Here is a 21,880-nt window from a genome sequence, read left to right as displayed (position 1 = left end):
ATTTTCTCTGTAATGAAAAAGGAGAAATGAACTGCTTCTGTGCGTGTAATCAATAAAGTTGCCTTGCAAACTAATTGTTTTATGTGTGGATAGATGCCTTAGCTCTTCAGGTGTTTCACAGATAGCTAAATATGTATCCATGCTCACAGTTGTGAGAACATAAACAATAGATGCTTCATAAATACTAGATTGATTTTGATTCTAATGATGGTGATGACAATGGTAAACGTGATGATGCCCTGAAGGCAAGGAAAAGTTTAAGCTCCAGTCAGGCCCCTATCCTGTCGGTGAGAGGAATGAGATTCACAGGGGGCGAGTCACGGCCCAAGGAAAGGAAATTCACCAGCAGGCTCGTTTCTGGTCCAGGACCCCAAGGGTTAAAATCAACGAGAGTCAGCCATCGTTCCTTCCTAGAGAGGCCCGGCAAAGCCCGCCGGGGAAGATGGGGTAACTTCCTGTTTCTGTCCTCCGGGATAATCGTTTAGGACCCTGGGTTGGTGGGGTGGGAAGGAGCAGGGGCTCCTTCTTCCGGGACCGCTGGGGCTCCTAGGGGTGCGGGGCGCCTGGGGTGCAGCCCCCAGAACAGTGAGTTCCTGCCTCGGGGGGAGAGGGCCGAGGGCTGCGGGCAGGAGGAGCGGCCAGTGCGCCGCCCAGGCTGCAGCGCCCGTCCCGGGGGGGACCCTGCAGCCGCGAGGCCAGAGGCCCAGCCTCCCCCGCCGGCCCCACCCGCCACCGCGCCTTCCTCGCCGGCGGGGTCCCCTCAAGGATCCCGTCTGCCAGAGATGGCCTGGTCTCCTGGAACTTCGCCCCGCAGGGTCTCCAAGCTGTGGTCCCTCCAGCGGTGCTTAAAGCTAAGCTTCAGGCAGTGCATTTTCTTTGGAAGGCTTTCTGATCAAAGCATGGCCCCATTCTAATCACGTTTGCTCCTAAAAACAACCCTTCTCTGTGGACATCCTAAGGACAGCCTTTTAATACCGTTTATGGCCTTGAATTACCCACCGTTTTGCTGAGCCCGAAGGGTTCCTTTACTACCAATAGTATTTTAGCAGGGAAAATGATGGGACGGCAATCTGTCACCCAGACTCATGCTTCCTTTGTAAATACGTTGATAAAAATACGTGACTCAGACAGCAAAACATATTACTTCATTCGAACAACCTGCCCCCCCTTTTTTGCATTCAGGTGGATGTTTTTCCCACTCAAACACTGGGACTATGTGTAATGTACATTAGTTTCACCTTTCTCTAGAACAAATCTCTAGTTGCTCAGTGAGTTTACAGAATGCCGATCCACTTTGGTATAAGGTTTAGGGATGTAGATCTGTTTTCTAAAAACCCAGTTAATATGTTCTAAAATAAACGTACTCTTTGAAGATCGCTTGCAGTTTGGAATTATGCCCAGCACTGTTTCTTGTTTTAGGTTACTGTAACAGATAAGGGTGTGAAAGTCAGCATCCAGTCAGACTTGGGGCTCAAACCTGCTCTACCACTTCTATGTGACCTTAGGAAAGTTTTTACTGCTTTTTAAACTCATCTATGAAATGCTGGTAATTGTTCATACACTTCAAGGGGCTACTCTTAAATGAGAAATATGTACAAATAATTTAGTTCATTACCTGACACAGGATAGGCAGTAATAGGGTGAAAATTATAATTATAGTACATTATTTTCTTTGTTTGTTTTTTACGTGTGCCTTTGTATATCCTTTTTTTAGGCTCTTATTTTTCCCAAAATTATGCTATTCTTTATACCCTGAAATTGATGCTAAGGCCATATGTAACTGCCTCCAGTGGTACTTCTTCTATTCCCTTAAAGTAGGTGAGGGATTATAGTTGGCTCCAGAAGATAAAGTTTAGGCTGAAATAGGTATTGTGATTCTAATAGACTTAGAAACTTAGAGCAAAGAAGGAAGAGGTCTCTCTTTAGTCTCCTTTCTCCTTTTTATATTTAGGGATTATTGGCTATAATTATTCCAGCCCTGCTTTGTCCTAATTTCTTATTACTGGTTATATAAATCCTAACTTTCCTTTGAAATTGAGTTTAAAGGTTTCTTTCTTCTGTCAAAGACCAAGTTATTCTTTTGAAACTAGACAGGGTACTTTCTCTTCTTTAGCTGCTTCTTATGCCTTCTATTGATTCCTTGAAGTTGTTTTGTTTGTTGTTGTTGTGTTTTTTTTTTTTTTTTTTTTTTGAAGAAAGGGTCTTACTGTAGCCCAGGCTGGAGAGCAGTGGCATGATTATAGCTCACTGTAACCTCAAACTCATGGGTTCAAGAAATCCTGCCCTAGCCTCCTGAGTAGCTGGGACTACAGGCATGTGCCACCATGCCCAGCTAATTTTTAAAGCTTTTGTAGAGAGGGGATCTTCTTATGTTGCTCAGGCTAGTCTCAAACTGCTGGCCTCAAGCAATCCTCCTGCCTTGGCCTCCAAAAATGCTGAGATTACAGGGATGAGTCACTGAGCCCACCTCCTTGAAGTCTTTATAAGTTTTATTATTGATGCCTTTTCTAAAAAATTATTTTGTTTTTTCAGTTAACAGTGTTTCTAAGCTATGAATGGACAGTGAGTATTAGTATTCATTCTACTTTTAAATCTTGATCCTCAGACCTTTAATGTGAAGATTTAATTATTTAAATTGTTATTTCTTTAGAAAAGATTAATCAGGTTAACCATTAATTCTAAACACTTGTTTCTGAGATAAGATTTTTCTAATAGGGTTTCCAAGAGCCATATTTCTTATTTTCAGCATGGTTGACAGAAAATTCTATGCCTCCTATTGTTATATTGCAATGGTTGGGAAGGAAGGAGGAAGTATACACTTTAACAAATGCCTCCAAGCATGATATGTTTCCTTCTACAGGATTTCTGATCCCTAACCTTGCTGTGATCATTGTGATGGAACAAGAAAAAGAATTGTTGGTCTCATATTCTAATGGCTTCATGGAGAAGGAGAGTTTGAAAAGCCCCTTCACAGGTGAGGGATCAAGAAGATGATCTGAATCCTTAGGAAATGTGTTACAAGATGTGCTAACAGAGTATGTAGAAAGAAAAGGGCATTAGAATGAGACAAACCCTAATTTAATTCCCTGCTCTCTCACTATAAGCTATGTTAATTCTTTCAGCCTTAGTTTTGTTATCTTTAAGGAAAAAAAATGATATGTATTTCACATGTATTTTAGAATTAATGAGATACCACATGTAAAGCTACTATTCTTAATAAATCTAGTGGCTATTGTTATATCTATAGTATTTGCTCAGATTTTAACAAAGCTATTGTCTAGTTTTCACCTCCGATGGGATCCTGTTCAATTTTATCCCTATTCAAATGCCCTCTTTTCTAAGTCTTCTAGAATAAAATTTAATGCGTTCATTTTTAGATTGATATCCCCCTTGGCAATTGCTGACAATGGTTCAAATAATTCATTAGTGTTGTTACTAAGTACAAAAAATTCACTTGCTTCTGGTGAACACAAGGAAAAGAAGCAAAACTAGCTTTAAAAACTTTTTATGTAAAATAATTTATGAGGTTTTACATTGTTATTCCCTCTCTTCCACTGCAATTTAGAATTTACTTCTCTGGTAGAGATTAGGGAATACATTTAGTATATTTGTTTATTCTTACAGGAGATGAAAGTAAGAATAATTTGGGAACTGTTCAACATAATAATCCTAAGCCAGATAAACTTAAAGAGAGAGCTTCAAAATGGTCTAAAAGAAATGGCCCACAAAATTGTAAGCATGAGGATGCAAAAGAAATGCCATTGACTTGGTCCCAAGGAGATGACATTTGGTGTCAAGATTCCTATGAGAATAAAATCAAGTCAGAGAATTGGGGAAATTCTATAGGGAAAGAGGAGGAAAAACCCAATCACCAGGAATGGGACCCAGGAAAACATGCCAGTGCTTCTGTCCAGCAGAATTCATCCTTTGAAGACAAACCCTACAAATGTTCTGAATGTTGGAAAAGCTTCAATAATAGTTCCCATTTGCGTACTCACCAGAGGACCCACTCGGGAGAAAAGCCTTACAAGTGCTCTGAGTGTGGGAAGTGCTTTTGTAACAGTTCTCACCTGATTCAGCATCTAAGAATGCACACAGGAGAGAAGCCTTACCAGTGTGGTGAATGTGGGAAAAGCTTCAGCAATACCTCTCATCTTATTATCCACCAGAGAACTCACACGGGAGAGAAACCCTATAAGTGTCCTGAGTGTGGGAAGAGTTTCAGTAGCAGCTCTCACCTTATTCAGCATCACAGATCACATACAGGTGAAAAACCATATGAATGTCCTGTTTGTGGAAAAGGTTTCAGCCACAGCTATGTCCTAATAGAACATCAGAGGACTCACACTGGAGAAAAACCTTATAGGTGCCCTGATTGTGGGAAGAGTTTTAGTCAGAGTTCCAGCCTGATTCGCCACCAGCGGACACACACAGGTGAGAAGCCCTATAAATGTCTTGAGTGTGGAAAAAATTTTGGTTGTAATTCTACTCTAATAAAGCATCAGAGAATACATACGGGAGAAAAGCCCTATCAGTGTCCAGAATGTGGGAAGAATTTTAGTCGAAGTTCAAACCTTATTACACACCAGAAAACACACACAGGAGAGAAATCGTATGAAAGTTCTGAATGTGAAGAAATTTTGAGTCAGAACTGCAATGTGATGGAAGAATGCAGAATCCAGCCAGGAGAGAAACCATATAGATGTTGTGAATGTGGAAAGAGTTTTGGCCTTAGCTCCCATCTCATTAGACATCAGAGAACACATACAGGAGAAAAACCTTACAGATGTTCTGAGTGCTGGAAAACTTTTAGTCAGAGTTCCACGCTGGTGATTCACCAAAGGACGCACACAGGAGAGAAACCTTATAAGTGTCCTGACTGTGGTGAATGCTTCAGTCAAAGCTTTAACCTTATCAGGCACCGGAGAACCCACATAGGAGAAAAACCTTACAAATGTACTGACTGTGAGAAATGCTTCAGTAGAAGTGCCTACCTCAGTCAGCATCGGAAAATTCACATAGAAAAGTCCTTGGAGTCTCCTGAAGTTGGAGATTTTCCTCATGAATGGACTTGGAAAAACTATTCAAAGGAAATACCCCTTATCCCTTCATTTTCAGTCTCAAATTCATCTTCTTCCTGAGTCCCAAAGCCTTGTTGTTTCCACCCCTCAACCCGTCCCACCCCCGCCATTGGACCATTACAGTTAAGGTATTGGTATAAGATCATTGTGCTACAAAGTTTCTTTGGTGTATTTGTCAAAACATTTGGAAAATGTCAACCTGTCACTTTAGAGGATGGGAAGAACCAGGTCACCAGGTTATTGGATCTTTCCTGTGAGAGATACTCCCAAGGATGAAGAAAAAGGAGAATTTTGTTTTTATTTAAGGTAAGATAGAGATAGCTTCAAAGAAACACATAAAGAGTGATCCTAGGAGTAAGAAGTAAAAGGACTTGAGAACTTGAAGCTAGGATTGTTATTGCATTACCTTATTTTCTTTTGCCTTATGGGTAAAGATAAATCATTATTGGTCTCATGGGTTTACCCAGAGAAAGGATCTTTTTGAACAAATCATGTGATTTCCTGGATGTTTTGTTGGGTCTTAAGAAAAAAAGATTCATACTTTAAAATGCATTCTTATGTACTTAAAATTAGCTTTTATAGCATCTAGAACTGCACTGTTCAATATCATAGCCTTGAGCCATATGTGGCTATTTAAATTTATATTAATTAATTTATACTTAGAGGAATGTAATTTAAAATCCAATTCCTTGGTCACACTAGCCACTTGCTAAGTGCTCGGTAGCCACATGTGACTAGTGGCTGCTGTATTGGATATTATAGAAGGTTCTTTCTTTCAGGATCATCATTCTTGACTGACTAGTAAATATTTCATATAAGACTGCAGAAATATGCTCTGAGGTTTTTTTTTTTCTCCAAAAGGAATTGCAATATAGAGTAGAAATGGGATAGAGTTTTGAAGGTACTGGGTCTAAAGATTGGATATTCTAATAATTATGTGTTATAATTTATGTGCAGCCAACTGGGTTATCTAGTGACTGCCTTGACCTAAGCCACAATAGTAGGTAGGATTCCTGAATTCTTTTTATAAGTTTTTGACAAAGAGTCTTTTCCCAGAGTTTTCCCATCATGTAATTCTGGGTAAGCTCAGGAACCATTTTTTTCCCCTCTAATAATTAACCCACTAATGCTGAGCCACTGTCCAAGAACAGTTTGCCATTGGACACTGAGATTCCTTAGCTTCAGTACTGGCAATTTTCTTTTGCCTCTTAACATACATGGTATATGGATCTGATAACTAGGACATCACCTTCCCTACTCATCTGTACTATGGGGATAATGCTTTGGAAAGTTTTAGATACATCTAATTCTCCCTCTCCTATTTTTTCCTCCTAATGCAAAAGGTAGATGGATAGGAAGGTTAGGACTTCTGAGTTGCCCAGGATTTCATGTCACATTTGGATGTAAAATATATCTTATTAAGAATATGTAGAGACACATATTAGGAATATGGCGCCAGTTCTGGTTGCTGCAAAGGGCTGTAGCTGGAGGGTAATTGGATTACATGGGGATTATTTCATTTTTCATGATTGTGGTGCACCTGATGCTGGCAAGGCAATTGTCTGTTTTTGTGTTGTTTATTATTTAAAAATAAAGCAACAGCTAACAAATAAAGGTATGTAAGAAGTATTTGAGGGTGATTTTCTGCTTTCAAAAGGGGAAAACATTGATGGGGCATCATTGGCTTTTAGGTGATGCTCACCTAAGCATCTTTCAACCTTGTGTGTTATATAGTATTGCCCAAATTTTCCTAAATTTTAATATCTTAGGACAAGTTTTTATAGCAGTTTTTGTTTTTGTTTTTTTTTACCACAGACAACTAAGAGCATCCCTCCTTCCAGTGAAGTTGAAATCAAGTCAAAGCTGAGGATGGTCCAAAGGGTGGGGCTTGGTTATAAGGATGCAAATGGAAACAGGATGCCCAGCAGTCACATGGTGGGTTTATAGCTGCCTCCAGGCAGAGGTAGCTTGTAGGTGTTAAGACAGCCAGGTTTCTTATCTAACATTGCTTGACTCCGTTAAAATTAGTACATAATCTAGCATTTAACAGATTGAGGGATAGAATGGAAGCTTGGTTGCAAATTGGCCATGATTAATTTTGAGCCATGCTAAGTCATGGATAAATGTTCACATTAAGAAGATACTAGTTGATTAGACTGATAAATACAGGTGAAAGATCTTCCATGCTAACATTGCTACCTCCTGGCTGGGTCTCCCTGAGGATGTCACTCAGAGTCTCTGAGCCAGATTCTTCAACAAGAAAAGCGGAGATTAAGAACAACCACAGAAACCATCTCAGGGCTGCTGTGGGGCTCCCTGAGGCAGAGGATGTGAGGTACTTGACTCACAGAGAATGCCAGTTGGCTTGGGGACCCAGAGAGTGAAGCTGGGTCTCCTCTATAGTCAACCAGCTAGCCCTATGGTCAATTCCCAACTCAGATCATGCAGCTATGGAGTGGACTTCCCAAAAGGTAGTGAGCTCCCTATCACCAGAGGTATTCAAGCCAGATATAGATCTGTACCCTCCAAGCTGGGAGCCACCAGCCACATGAGTGCTTCAAATGTCACTAGTCTGAACTGTGATGTGCTATAAGTATAAACTAACGCCGGATTTCAAAGATTTATTACAGAAAAAATATAAAATATCTCAGTATTTTATATTGATTACATATTGAAATGACACTATTTGGGATAAATTCGATTAAATAAAATATCTTATTAATTTTTACCTTTTGATGTGGCAACAAGGAAATGTTATATTACACATGTGGCTTGTATTATATAACATTTCAACTGGACAGCTTTTTTTCTGTTGACAAAATGATACATCAAATGTCAGATCTGGATTCAGATATGGCAGCACGCGGCCCAGCCCCACACCAGCCCCTTCCCAGCTGCAGTAGCCTGCCACGGCCACACCCTGCCCACGGCGAGGCCCAGCTCGCTCCCTGGCTGGCACCTGTCCCCGTGCTGCCAGGCCCTAAGGCCGCCTTGCTGGGAGGACGGAAGGGAGCCTGGGGGAGCAGAGGTGGGTAAGGGGTGGCCCAGGAAGCCCTGAGTGGATGGCAGGAAAGAAAGAAATGAAAGAAAAATATAAAACAAACAAAACGTGACTTCTGTTTCTTCACCTAGGAAATGGAGGCAACACTAGTGGTTCCAGCATTTGGGGTGATTTGAGGATTCAGTGAGTTAATTAATGGAAAGGACTTGGAAGAACGCCTGGCGGGTGGAAAGAACCTACTTGATCAAGAAGAGCTGCCATTATTATTACTGTTAATGCTGCTAATGTTATTATTAATACCAAGATTATCATCATCTCTGGCATCTACTGTATTCATGGACATTATGTGTTCTTCTTCTTTTTTTTTTAGACAGAGTCTTACTCTGTTGCCCGGCCTAGAGTGCTGTGGCATCAGCCTAGCTCACAGCAACCTCAAACTCCTGGGCTCAAGCGATCCTACTGCCTCAGCCTCCCGAGTAGCTGGGACTACAGGCATGCGCCACCATGCCCGCCTAATTTTTTATATATATATTTTTAGTTGTCCAGCTAATTTCTTTCTATTTTTTTTAGTAGAGACGGGGTCTCGCTCTTGCTCAGGCTGGTCTCGAACTCCTGAGCTCAAACAATCTGCCTGCCTCGGCCTCCCAGAGTGTTAGGATTACAGGCGTGAGCCACTGCGCCCGGCCTATGTGTTCTTCTTAATCTTTTTTTTAAATTGATTTATTTTGAGCTTGGTTTTGTCTTAAGCAATCATATCCACAAAATCACAAGTTTTCCAACTTATCCAAAAATTTTTCTAATTAATTCACATTGAAACAAACCCATAACCATTAACCTTAGAAAAGTGGTGTCCACGGGCCATCCAGTGACATTGTACCTCTGCAGTGGTACCTGGACCACCTCTGGGGAAACCCTGGCTCCTGCCCGTGGCCTTGTGCTCTTGGAGACCCCTCTGCAGCCCAGTTTCATTTGCTGCTAGAAACTACCCCTTCCTGTGCTTTCTCCCTCCCACCCCAGCCCATCATACTAAGGTGTAGTGACTACAACTGCTCACGTGCACACAGCACAGTACAGCATAGGAAGGGCCAGCTGGAGACCTCAGGTAGGTCATTCACCTTTCTGAGCCTCAGTTTCCTTGGCTGCAGGGTGGGCACATCAAAACCTCTTGCAGGGGGCTTGTACATAGTAGACAACACTGGACAAGTGTGTGTTCAACACCTGCCATGCGCCTGCCCTCTGCACAGCAGACTTGGCTTCTCACACGGAGCTGGTATTCTAGTGGGGGCGTGGACAAGGCAAAACATAAGATTGTATCAGAGGCCGTGCTAAGGGCCAAGAGAAGCATAAGACAAGGTCATAGGATACAGGATGGGGGAATCCTCCTTCCTTCTGGTGCTCAGGGAAAACTCTTTCTGCAGCAGTGAACAAATGACTATTTTAGTGCAAGTATGTCCCAGAAGTTGCACTAAAAGTCATTCATTGTTTATCTGAAATTCCAGTGTAACTGGGAGCCCTGTGTTTTATCCGGCACCCCTAGGTTGTGGAGGGGAGAGTGGGGAGAAATGAGTCAGTTACAGGACAGGGCAGATCTGGGGAGGTGGCAGGATTTTATTCTAAGGGTCAACAGGGTCTAACAGTCAACAGGGGCAGAGCCCTCCTGCCTCTTGCCTGGTCCATGTGCTCCTGGGTGGGTGATCTTTGCTTAATGGGGGAGTGTCTGTCAAGGGCCACAGGATAAGCAACACTCACACTAAAAGAACCCTCCAGCAGAGGTTCTCTGGGCCAGAGCCAGAGGGTGGAGCCGGCAAGGGGAGCCGCACTTGAGAATTTAACTGCAGAAGGAAGGGCGGGTCAGAGGAGAACACAGGTGTCCCTTTCACCCTCTGGACCTGCAAGCACCTGTCTCCCACTGCCCTCTGCTGGGGGAGGGCGCCTTGTGGATTGCACCAAAGGGCGCTCTGGCCCCGGCTTTGGGTGGGATGTGCTCAATAGGGCACCATCGGGAGGCCCGGACCAAGGCTGCCGTCCCTCAGCCCTCTCCTGGTGGCCCCCTCCCCCCTTGACCGAGGAAACTGGTGGCCACTTCCCAGGTCAGTGCCTCTCCGAGGACAGCCTGGAAGTGGGGGGACAGCTCAGGAGGGCTGGGGCCCGGGAGGATAGCAGAGGGTCAGGAGAAAGTGTTCCCTTGGATGAAGGCAGGCGGGGTGGGGGTGGCAGATATTGGACAGAGGGGGAGATTCTGATTCTGTAATTCCGGAATTAGGAATTCTGAAAGTGGAAGAGTTTGGCGAGATGACAAGGTCCATGGCGTGGAATCGAACCTGATAAGAGGAAAAACACGCATACACCGTGCTCTGTGCCCAGAGAGACACGCTCAGTAGCTGACCGGCTCCGTGACAAGCACAACCAGGGAAAACGGGGTGCAGGACAGGGGGTCAGGGCCAAGAGCCGGTGGAGGCAGCAGCTCCAGGAACAGGAGACCCAGAGGCAGGCCTCGGGCAGGGAGTGTCCTGGTCTCTCCCGCGGCAGCAAGGGACCTGTGTGTGGCCTGCAGTTCCCGGCAGTACCTGGGGGCACGGCTCTACACGCGAGACAGGTCATCCTGCCCTTCTGTGCCAGCAGCTCTCTGCCCCAGGGCGGGCACTCAGTAGCCATTCCCTCTGTCATGCCAACTGTCATTGTCAACGTCTCTCCTCCTGGGGGAGCGGATCAGCCACTGATGCTCTTGTGCCCTCCCCACTCCTGCCCTGGCCCCAAGGTGCTCTGTGGGTGTGGGGTGGGGGAGGAGGAGGGCAGGTGCAGAGGGTGCTCTGGGGCAGGAGACCCAGGTGGGCTGAGAAGGGAAAGGGAAGGGGGACGAGGTGGCTGGTGTTTCCCCAAGGTCGGCACGTCCATTGAAACAGAGTGTGCCACCTTCCCTCCTCCCTGAGGAACCCTGCTGCCCACCAGCCAATGTGCTCAGTGGGCTCTTCCCACAGACACCCTGCACCCCTCGCTCCTCCTGGCTGGTCCGTCCCCTCCCAGCATTCCAGAGTCGCACACTGACCTGGAGGGGGCTGAGCCACCTTGCTCTCAGCCCCTGCTCCCCGCCCTGTTCAGGGCTCTCTCTGCCCTTCAGCTGGGCCAGCCTTGGGCTGTACCCCAGAACCACTAATACCGGAGTCGAGGGGCAGTGGCCTGGCCCTCTCTTTGTATTGAGTTAGAACTCTCAAACATTGGTGTGCACAGGGACAACCTTGTCACAAATGGTGGCACTTGTCATCCAAGCAGACTCTTGGCTCTGTCCTTGACGTTCTCAGAGTCTCTTCCAGGCCAAACCCAAAGCCTGTTGCCACATTAACCAGTATCCCCAAGAACATCCCGCTGGTCTCCACTGGCCCCTTTAAACACCAGAGGGTTAACGATTCCAAGGGGTCTGGATCCCCTCGGCCCAGACCCCTCCCCTCCAGGTAAGAGCCTCCTTTTTCACTCCCTGAGAATGAGAACAAAGGGAGGAGATTGGTGCCAGAAACATCCAGGAAGTAGGAGGGAAACAGGAGAAGGGAGGAAGCCCGGGCATCTCCCGGAAGAGAGGGCTCAGGAGAGCCAGGGCGGCCAAGCAGTGGAGACAGGGACTGAGGACATCTCCTGCGTCAGCAAGAAGTGGCCTAGGGTCTGGCCCGAGGAGTTTCAGTGGGTTGTACAGGAAGAAGCAAGATGATAAACTCAGGAGTAAGTTGTGAGAAGACACAATTCGAAAGAGGACAGTGCTTTGTAAGCAGCTTGACTGTGAAGGGAGGAGAGAGAGGAGGCTGATGCGGACTGAGAACAAGTTTTTTTTTTTTTTGAGGTGGGAGAGATTTGAGCTTGTTCGATGCAGATGTCAAAACTATCAAGGAAGGTAAGAGATTATAGATATAGCAGAAAAGGTATGGATTACTTGTTTGAGGCTCAGACAGTAAGACATAAAATGACAACATAATGCTCATGAAGAATAACTACAGTAATCTTCTTTCCAGTAAAATGGTAAATGTAGTAACTAGTTTAGACATTGTACATGCACACACACATAAATTAAAAGTCTTCTTAAAAGCATCTATAATCAGGTAAGCTCAGAGGAATTCTCAGCACACAGAACAAATGGAGATGTGAACCCAGCTCTCTCTTGACAGAATTTTTCAATAGGGTGGCCTCATGCCCCAGTTCTCAAGGTCCCTGGGAACAAGAACAATGTCCAGGTCCATCCAGTGAGGGGGGTCTGGTAGGATATTGGTCCCATCAAACCATTGTTTCACGGGACTGCGCACTCAACGACACTGTGAAGCAGGCACAAACCCAGGCCCTCTCCTGGCACATTAAAGGAAAACCCACTGACTCAGACCTCGGCACAAGAAGGAAAGACTTTGAACACAAGCCAGCCCTTAAGTGGGTTTAGAGCCTGAATTCATACTAGCTGGGTGGTCTTAGAAGTTAGAAAAAATAACTGGCAAAATAAACCCAACCTAGAATAACAGAATAATGAAATCAATAATAAAGGTAAGATAAACTAATGAAATAGGAAAGACACAGATAATAGAGTCAACAAGGTCCAAAGATGGTCTTTTGAAAATATTAATAAAAGTGACAAATCCTTGGTGAGACTGATCATGAGATGAGATAAGGCACAAAGAATAAAAATGGTGAAAGAGGACAGAGCTGCAGAAGCTGAGTAGGGTGAGAAGACAATGAGAGACTCCCACTTCCAGCCACGACAGGGCAACAGGACCAGTCTCATTCGAAAAACCAACTTAAAAAGGGGACAACATACATTTGATAGTGGTTTCCAAGATTCTGGACACCAGAGGAGGGACAGTAATCTCTGGGAGATGGAAAAAAAGTGAGCCCTCTGACGTCTCCAGATCACTGCTCGGTTTCAGGCCATGGCCCAGGGAAGAAGAACCCGGACAGGACACCGAAGACTGAGTTGGAGACTGGAGATGAGAGGTCAGGGGACTGAGGGGGCTGGAGTTCAGAGCACAGAAAGCAGAGAAAGAGTCCTGGCGACCTGCAGAGGGGCCCCTTTGAGCACCCCGGGGTCAGTGCATGCATGTGAGGACATCACTCAAGGCTGGGGAAAGAAGCACCAGGAAAGATGAACAACAACAAATGCACACACAGGAGTGGGAGCAGTGCCCGTTCCCACCAGCCAGACCTCACAGTTCGTGAAGCACTGGGTAGAGTCCTCAGTCTGGTCTTATCTCGGAAGTGGGGAATAATTAGTCCTAGATTTAATGCTGCTCTGCTTCTGCCTAAAAAAATCTTAAAAGGAAAATACGAAATTGTTTCCATGCAATCTGAGTCCAGAATAACCCTCAAAAATCTATAGGAATACAAGCATGTCTATCACCCGACAAGGTAAAAATCACAATGTAGTGAATTTGACTAAAAATTATGAAGCATGCAAAAAAGCAGAAAAGTTTGACCAATGGAGGAGAAAACCAATCTGTTATTTAACCTAGAACTTACACAGGTATTACAACTAGTAGGTATGGACATTAAAATAACTATTACAAATGTACCTACTATGTTCCAAAAGCTAAAGGAACAATTGATCATGTCAACCAGAGACATGGAAGATATGAAAAAGATTCAGATCACACTTCTAGAGATGAAAAATATAATATTTGAGATGAAAAATACATGGTATGAAAGGAAGAGGAGAAAAGACATTGCAGAAGCAAAGTTCAGTGATCTGGAAGACGAAACAAAAGAAACTATACAAAACAAGACACAGAGTTTTTTTAAAGACTAAAAAATTTAATAGAGCATCAGAGAGCTGTGTGACAATGTCAAGTGGACTAATGTACGTGTAATTGGAATCTCTGAAGGAGAGGAGAAAGAAGTAGAGATAGGAAATTTTTGAAAAAATAATGGTTACAAATTTTATACCTTTGATGAAAACTGTAAAATCCACAGATCCAAAAATCTTAATAAACTTTAACAATAAGATGCATGAAGAAAATAATACCACTGCACATTGTAATCAGGTTGGTCAAAACCAGTGATAAAAAGAAAATCTTACAAGTAGTAAGAGAAAATGACACATTACATACAGAAGAACAAAGCTAAATGTGATGGCAGACTTTTTGAAACAATGCAAGGAAGACAGTGGACCAATATTTTTAAAGTGTGGAGAGAAAAAAAGTCAAAATAAAATTTTATACCTAGTGAAAATGTCTTTCAAAGATAAAATACTGTTCAAAAACTTCCAGTGTCTTCTCTGACATGAGCAAGCTTGGAAGTTGTCATTCCTGCACTGAAACTACCACCCTAGAAACGGGAGAGCCCAGCAAATCCAGAGAATCCACATCAGCATATGTGATGGAGAAATCGCTGCAGACAGTGACTGCAGGGATGTTTACATGGTAACTCCAAGTTATTGGGGCTGAGTGTGTACTAGCCTGAGAGCTAAGAAACCCCGGTGTCCAGTGTAAAGGAAAGTCCCCACACTTGGTGGGTTTTATTTCTAGGAGACCCCAGTTCCTCCCCCGTTTGGCCAAGAGGAGGAAAAAGGTAGCCATTTTGAAGTATGCTCAGGGGAAAATTAAACCCAGAGCATTTTCCACAACAAAGGCCTCCCCAGCGAGGGAAAACACTTCACCACAGCCTTATGGGACCTGGAAGAAGAGAAATTACCAGCTTTCTCTAGGCTTCAGGTCTTGCCTAAGGAGGGAAAAAGAAGCTGAGAGGTAAAAGTGTAGGCACATCCCAGAGGCACAGGGTCACTAAAATATTTATAAATCTCAGTCAAGATCCCAGGGGACTTATTTTTATAGAAACTGAGAGGCTCATTCTAAAATTCATAGGAAAAATAAAAGAACCTAGAATAGCCAATACATTTTTGAAAAACAAGAACAAAATTAGAAAACTAGGACTACCAGCTTTCAACACTTACACAGTGTGGGATTGCCGTTGAGATAGATGAAAACATCCGTGGACAGAGTAGGGAGTCCAGAAAGTGACCCAGCTGTGGCAGGAAGAATTCTAAGTACCTCCCCTCCCTCCGAGATTTCCCATCCTCATCCCCAGGACTGTAAATAGGTTGAGTTACAAGGCAAAAGGGTAATTAGAATGTAGTTAAGGTCACTAATCAGTTGACCTTAAAAGAGGGAAGTTATCCTGGATGATCTGGGTGGGATAATCTAATCACTTAAAAGCAGCAGAGGAGGTTACAGACTCAAGGCAGGAGACAGAGTCAGCACGTGGTTTCTGGCAGGTGGGACGGGCACCTTGTGAGGACTGTGGCAGCCACTAGAAGCTGGGAGTGGCCACTGGCTGAACACCAGCAAAGAAATGGAAGCCTCAGCCCTACAGCTGCAAGGGACTTATTTCTGCCAAAAGGCTGAACAAACTTAGAAGCAGACTCTTTCCCATATGCCCCAGGCAAGAGCTCAACCGGGCTCCCACCTGGATTCCAACCTGGTGAGACCCTGAGCAGAGAACCCAATTGAGGCCACCTGACCTTCTGACCTGCAGAACTGTAAGCTAGCAAGTGGGCATTGTTTTCAGCCACCAGGTTTGTACTAATTTGTTATGGGGTGGTAGAAAACTAACATAACTACACATATATGTACCGTAGGCTTTTGACAAAGATGCAAAATCAATTTTGGAGAAGGAATAGTCTTTTTGGCAAATGGTGCTGTAAGGATGTTGGATATTAACATTCATAAAATGAACTTAGATCCATACCAAGCACCATATATGAACAGTAACTCAAAATGGATCACAGACCTAAATGAAAATTCAACATTCATTCATGATTAAAATCCATAGCCAACTAGAAAAAAAAAGTTGAGGAAAGAAAAGAAAGCCTACAATAAATACATTCAATTGTTAACATGTAGAAAGTATTCCTTTTGAGATTAAGAGATAGAAGGAAAATAATGCATGCTATCATTTCTACTCAACATTATACTGCAGGCAGAAGCCTTGCAGTAGACAAGAAAGGGAATTCAAGGGAATACAGACAGAGAGGAAAGGGAAGTAAACCATGCTGTATGCATGGAAAGTGCAAAAGGATCTACAGATAAATTATTGGGATTAATATGATTTCTTAAGATGATTGCTGGATACAAATCAAAATATCAGAATTATTTGTATTTCTACATACCGGCAAGACAACAAAAGATGTGCAAGAGCTTTTTGGAGAAAATATGGAGAAATTTCTATAATTTTGGTGAAAATTTTCTCATGTATAAACATGAGAAAATTCTATCATTTCATTGGGAATTATTAAAGAAAATATAAATAAATAAATAACATTCCATTTTCATGGATTAGAAGATTCAGTGTGGAAAATGTGAATTCTCCAAAATTGATCTATAAATTCAATGTAATAATATAAATCCTCAAAATTTTTGGTGCAAAACCTGGGAAACTAATTCTAAACTACCCATGAAAATACTAAGGGCCCCAAATCGCCAACATTCTCAAAAATTAACAATATAAGCAAACTTGTCCTTCCAGTTAGCAAGATTTTTATATCCCTAGATTAGGAGGGAGCAATTATTGCTCAGGGACACACAGTAGGGCCAGCAGAACAGGATGGAGCCCAGAAACAGACCCACGGATATGCAGGTATTTCTGTATTCAGGGTCATTATTGAAGATCAGAGGGCACAAACTGGGCTTTTCAAGAAATCATGCTGGGAAATTGGATGTCAGCACAACAAACAACTGAAATGGAATCCTCACCTCATTACCACATGCAAAAAGTAATTCTACATGAATTTAAGATTTAGAGAAGGCAAAGCTCTGATGCTATTGAAAAATATTATAGCAGAAAATCTTTAAATCTTTTGGGCTTCAGGAGCCCATGGGGTGGGAGAGCATCACCTTCACAGCATGCCAGGGTCAGCAGGGTCTGAGAGCTGCTCTGTAGGCGGCAGAGCCAGGGTGGGGTGGGGTGGGGGACCCCTAGGAAACCCTGCTCCCCTAGGCCCTGTCTTCCTGCCCGGTCTCACCTCCTCACAGCAGAGCTGTAGGGCCTCAGGCCAGGAGAAGGTTGCAAAACTGATTCTCTTTAATCCCTTGAGCTGTCTCTGAGCTCTGCACTCTGCCAGGCCTTCCTTCTGTCCGCCCACTGGGCCAGTGTGCCCTAGGCCTGGGGCGCAGCGAGGCTCACGACTCGGGTGAGCAGTTGTGCAGGTGGACATGTCCCTGCGGAAGGTGGGCCAGCCTGGCGTGCTCAGGCTGTGCTGGGCTTGTGGGAGGGAGCGGTGGGGTCTGTCGCCAGCCCAGGGCCCTCTGAGGAGGGGACGAGCTGGGATGGGAGTGGCCAGAGGCACAGCCACGGGAAGGGAAGATGTGGACATGTATTCCAGGTGGGGAACTGCTGGTGCAGAGCCCTGAGTGGGGCCCAGGTAGTCTTGTCAGGCGAGGTGGAGCTGGCAGGTGGGCAGGGCCAGCCCGGGGACCTTTGTAGAGCCAGGTGGGACATGTGGACAAAGCCCGGGGCAGGGAGTCAGGGAGGGTCTGAGCAGGGCAGAGAGGTGACTCTGGTGGCATTTCATAAAACGCTCTGGGGATCTAGAGGGGAAGGCTCGGAGGCTGGGCCCCAAGGGCTGTGGGGGACAGTGAGACGCACAGCTCCTGCCCCAGCAGAGGCAGGAGACGGGCGAGGTAGGACTTTGGTGCAGGGGTGTTGGGGTGACATGTGCGGCTGCCAGGGGCAGGTGGGAGTGGAGTCTCAGGTGCAGGTGGATGTGCAGCAGAAGCCACGGACACTGTGGGGCTGTTTCAGGTGGGGGAGGGGCGTTCCTGAGGCAGGGCTGGGCCTGGTGCCTCCCTGACCCACTGAGATGTGGGGGGTTGTGCTTTGAATGGAGGAGTCCTTGCTGTAATGGAGACAAAGGGCTGGTCCTTGGGCACATGACTGTGATTGCACCAGTGTGAGGAGAAAGGCCCCACCCTCAGCAAAGGACAAGAGCTTCCAGAACAGAAGGGGACAGCCCAGAAAGGAAGATGGGAGGGGGGCTTGGAGTGTCTTCCTGCGAGACACTGCCAGCACCACTGAAATTTCTTTCAAAGCAACTTACCTTCCTCTTTCCCCAGTAAAACTCCAGACTTTCCCTTTGTTCTTCAGACACACCTAGGGGCTACCCTGGTCTGTGTGTTCCACATTACAATTCTTGTGTATTCCCAAGTTAACTTTTTGCTTAGAGATTCATCTCTGTGTATTATTTCAAGTTAATGATGTTGAAGAAAAAGCAGAATGAAGACTTACGGAAAGATTCCAGATAAGACTGCTCAGAATAATAGAACCCTCATCTTTGCATCATACTGCCATCAACAGTGAAAAACTTGTATTGTTGGATGCATGCATTAGTGTTTTACTCAGAGGCAAAAAAATCACACTGTGAGAAAGGGGAAAAGAAATGTAAGGTGTGATCCTTGACTTTGACAATTAGAAGTAATACCTGTTTACTCCTACTAATTCTTCAAACCTGGGCTTAAAAGTAACTTCCTCTGGTATGCCTTCTTTGACCTGGAAGTTTATAGCTTATCCTCCAGAGCAACATTTGCTTGCTCTTTTCCTGACATACATAACATCTGTAATTATTGGTTTATTGTTGTTTCCTCATTAAACTCTAAACTCCAGATGACAGGTGCTATGTCTGCTTGGTTCATACCCAGCACCAAGCACAGTGCCTGACACAAAGTAGATACTTGCTACTTGTTGCATATTTATTACATTAAATTGGAATTAATGGCCCCTCTATGGCTTTATGAGCCATAAAGGAGAAAGATAAAATGAAAATAAAGTTCCAAAGTAATATAACTGACTCTAACACTTGCAACTTGAATTTGCAAAAGATTATATAAGTGCTGAGCAAATGTCCAACGATGAAATGATTGGGGTTTCAAGTCTTTGGATGAAGTAAATGGTGAGTAAGCAAGCTTTCAGGGTTTCAGTGTAATGTATTTCTAGTGTGTTCCAAATAAAAACATCAGTGAAAAAGGAATTTCTTAGTTTGCTACCAAAAAAGTTGGGGAGGACAAAATGAAAAAAGGAAAGGTTGTATGCAATACATTGAAACATGCTTACAGTACATCAAATGCTGAATATATAACTATGAATAAGACATGATCCTTAGCTTATGGAGTTGAATCCTTTGGAAAAGGATTATGTACCAATAGTGACAGCAGAGGTGCTTAAGCAAGGGAATGAAGATTGAATGTTGCTCTTTGTTTTTAAGATAACTAGATTTTTGCTTGGGAAGAAAAACAAAGTCAAACATTCCTAGATTAGCAAACTAGATTAGCTGTGACTACTTCCTTGTGCATCAGTTTTCTTGTCTGTAAAAGAGGGCTAAAAAATAGTACCTACCTAACAGTGTTATAATGAGGACAAAATATGAAAATATGAAAGGCACTTAGAATGCTACCCATACTATATGTGTTAGCTCGTGTTATGATTACAAAAGTAATAATATTTCTCATGGACCCACTCCATAGTATTATTACTTTCTGCTGGTAAGTGGCTGATTTTTTTCTCATTTTTTATTGCCTTTCCTTCAGGTCTAAATGACAGATTTCCCTTTTTGAATAAATGAGCCATAGGAAGATTCAAAAATATTTAAGCAATACTTATATAACATTTAATTCAGTTCAGAAAATCCAGGCATTCATGGTGTGACCCATGTTAGGTATTACAAATGCTCTGTCCCAAATTTAGAAGTGAATCTTGAACTGCCCAAAGGATTAAGGACCTTACCCTGTAAAAATGCCTTTGTGCAGGTATAAAGATACAAAGAAAGTTGCGTTCAAGAGATTAAAAAATTACCGACTTAATAACAAAAAATCTTCCTATGGTAATCTCAAGTACTGGGTAAGCAAGTAACAGTCATCCTGGTGATAGTGTATTCTCATCTGTGAGAATCAGCTGCTCAATTATTTTATCATTTTAGCAACATAGGAACTCACAGATATCAATAAGAAGTTTATTGAAGAATTATCATCAGGAAAATGATTTCCCACACATTGAAATGATTCTCTTTTCTTCAGACCTTCTTAATTTGATGTATATTTTAAACAACCAAATTTATTGATAACAATGAGGAATATTGTAGAGGAAAGAATAAAAGTCTTGGAAAGTTAAGGCAATTATTGATAATTAACAGTACTGGAGAACACAGATTTGGAGGCAGGACTTTAACTTTTTGTTTTATTAATATTACTATGATGTAATTTGATCACAGCTGTGATTTAGTCAATCCTCTTAACCTCTTTAAATTTCATTTTTCTCATTTTAAAAATCAATGTTGTTTTGAGGGTCAAATTAATGCCTGTGAGAGTGTTTTGACAGATAATTATTTTATTAGCAGGTAAAACATGTAACATTTGGAGTCAAAGAGATGAGGGGAGGTGCCTCATTTCTTAAATCATATTTAAGAGGTGCCATATCTTCTTAAACCTTGCCAAATATATGGTACAGGATTGCAAGAGACCTTAGATTTCATGAAGAAATCACCCTCTCCTGCCAAAGGCTGAGCAACTTGTGACTTACCTTGTCCAAGATCATGTAAGACATCTCAGATTTCATTAAGAAATCACTTTCTCCTGCCTCAGGTTGAGCAACTTGTGACTTACCTTGTCCAAGGTCACAAAACTGGTTAGTGGTAGCCAGTCACTTAGTTCTGCTTTCATGCTACTGTTATCCATCATTCATTCATACATTCAATACATTTTTATGGAGGATAAACTAAGCTTAAAGCATTGTGCTTGGTGCTATGGGTGATTTCGATTTATCAGACACAGATCCTTCCCTCAACAAATTTAGGGATTAGCAGGGAAAATAAGACTCAACCGTAAGTGTACAGTCAGAGGAGGGATTAAGAGAGTATGAATAAACTATTAGGTAACTTGGTGAGGGTCATTGGAGAGTGGGTGGAAGAGGTGACAACTCAGCCATGCTTCAAAGGGCAGAAAGGATTTGCATATAAATCACAGGGTACAAAGAAGGCAGTCCAGGTTTAAGAAACACAGTGAGTAAAGGCACTGTGGTCTTAGGCCTCAATAAATTTTAGGGAAGTTTCATCCTAGCACAACTTGTATTGTTCCCTCTGGGAACACCGCTCTGGGCTGCCTGTCCTGGATACAATTCATGTAACCTCTCCCCCAGGACACCTCTTCGCCTAACTCCCTCAAGGCCCAGTGAAGGACTGCCTCCCGTTTCCATGGTTCCCTGCCCACCCCCTTTCTCAGGGCACTTAGGACACACGACTAGGTATTTGACTTCTTTGTCGAGTGCCCCTACCCCTAAGTTTCTGAGCTCCTTGAGAGAACAGGGGCCAGCTCATCAGTGTGCCTGTAGCCTGAGCACCTGGCCCATCCTCCTCTTTTCTTCTTAGAGCAAACGCCCACACTCGTTCTTCCAGGTTCAGCTTGAATGTCACGTTCTACGTGCACCCGTGGCTCTTCCTACCGCCCTCTACATACACAAGGCACAGGACACGAAAGCTGTGTCTGATTCATCTTTCTGACCCCAGGGCCTGGCACGTAGTAGGCGCTCAATAAACGCTCGCAAATGCACGGAAGCATGCCGACACTGGGGGCGGAGCTGCAGCACACTTCCTCAGAACGAGCTCCACCTCTTCCCCAGGTAGGGCCCCAGGGGGTGGGGCTGCAGCGGGGAACTGACCCAGGCGCGACCCCCAGCGCCGCCCCTAACCGGGAGCCGGCCGTAGCCTCCTCACCCGCCCACCGGCCGCCGAGCGCCCATCCCCGCGCCCGCACCCGACACCACGCAACATCGCCCTAGCGACTCTCAGGGCGTCCCC

At 44.0% G+C, this 21,880-nt stretch overlaps 1 protein-coding gene across 3 annotated transcripts; it reads left to right on the top strand.

Moving 5' to 3' along the window:
* Nucleotides 1-439: 439 nt before the first annotated feature.
* ZNF572 (zinc finger protein 572) lies at nt 440-8,359 on the top strand. 3 transcript variants are annotated; one of them, XM_045560615.1, is made up of 3 exons: nt 440-447; nt 2,861-2,974; nt 3,625-6,670. In XM_045560615.1, exons 2-3 carry the CDS (start codon nt 2,896-2,898, stop codon nt 5,139-5,141), a joined length of 1,596 nt encoding a protein of 531 aa, XP_045416571.1. In that variant the 5' UTR covers nt 440-447; nt 2,861-2,895; the 3' UTR covers nt 5,142-6,670. The 3 variants fall into 3 exon arrangements, 2 of the variants coding, with proteins under 2 accessions (XP_045416571.1, XP_045416570.1); XM_045560614.1 differs by lacking the exon at nt 440-447 and adding an exon at nt 452-585; XR_006737154.1 differs by lacking the exons at nt 440-447; nt 3,625-6,670 and adding exons at nt 6,897-7,016; nt 8,214-8,359 and having other exon boundaries at nt 2,937-2,974.
* Nucleotides 8,360-21,880: the final 13,521 nt, after the last annotated feature.

Source organism: Lemur catta, chromosome 9 (assembly GCF_020740605.2).
Source record: "Lemur catta isolate mLemCat1 chromosome 9, mLemCat1.pri, whole genome shotgun sequence".
Taxonomy (NCBI): Eukaryota; Metazoa; Chordata; class Mammalia; order Primates; family Lemuridae; genus Lemur; species Lemur catta.
This window is presented reverse-complemented; position numbering and strand designations above follow the sequence as displayed.

What these genes read in the sequence shown, in the direction of transcription:
- ZNF572 (XM_045560615.1), top strand. Translation starts at nt 2,896, where the DNA reads ATGGAACAAGAAAAAGAATTGTTGGTCTCATATTCTAATGGCTTCATG. An exon ending in TTTGAAAAGCCCCTTCACAG is followed by an intron (nt 2,975 to 3,624) that starts GTGAGGGATCAA and finishes TTATTCTTACAG; the next exon opens with GAGATGAAAGTAAGAATAAT.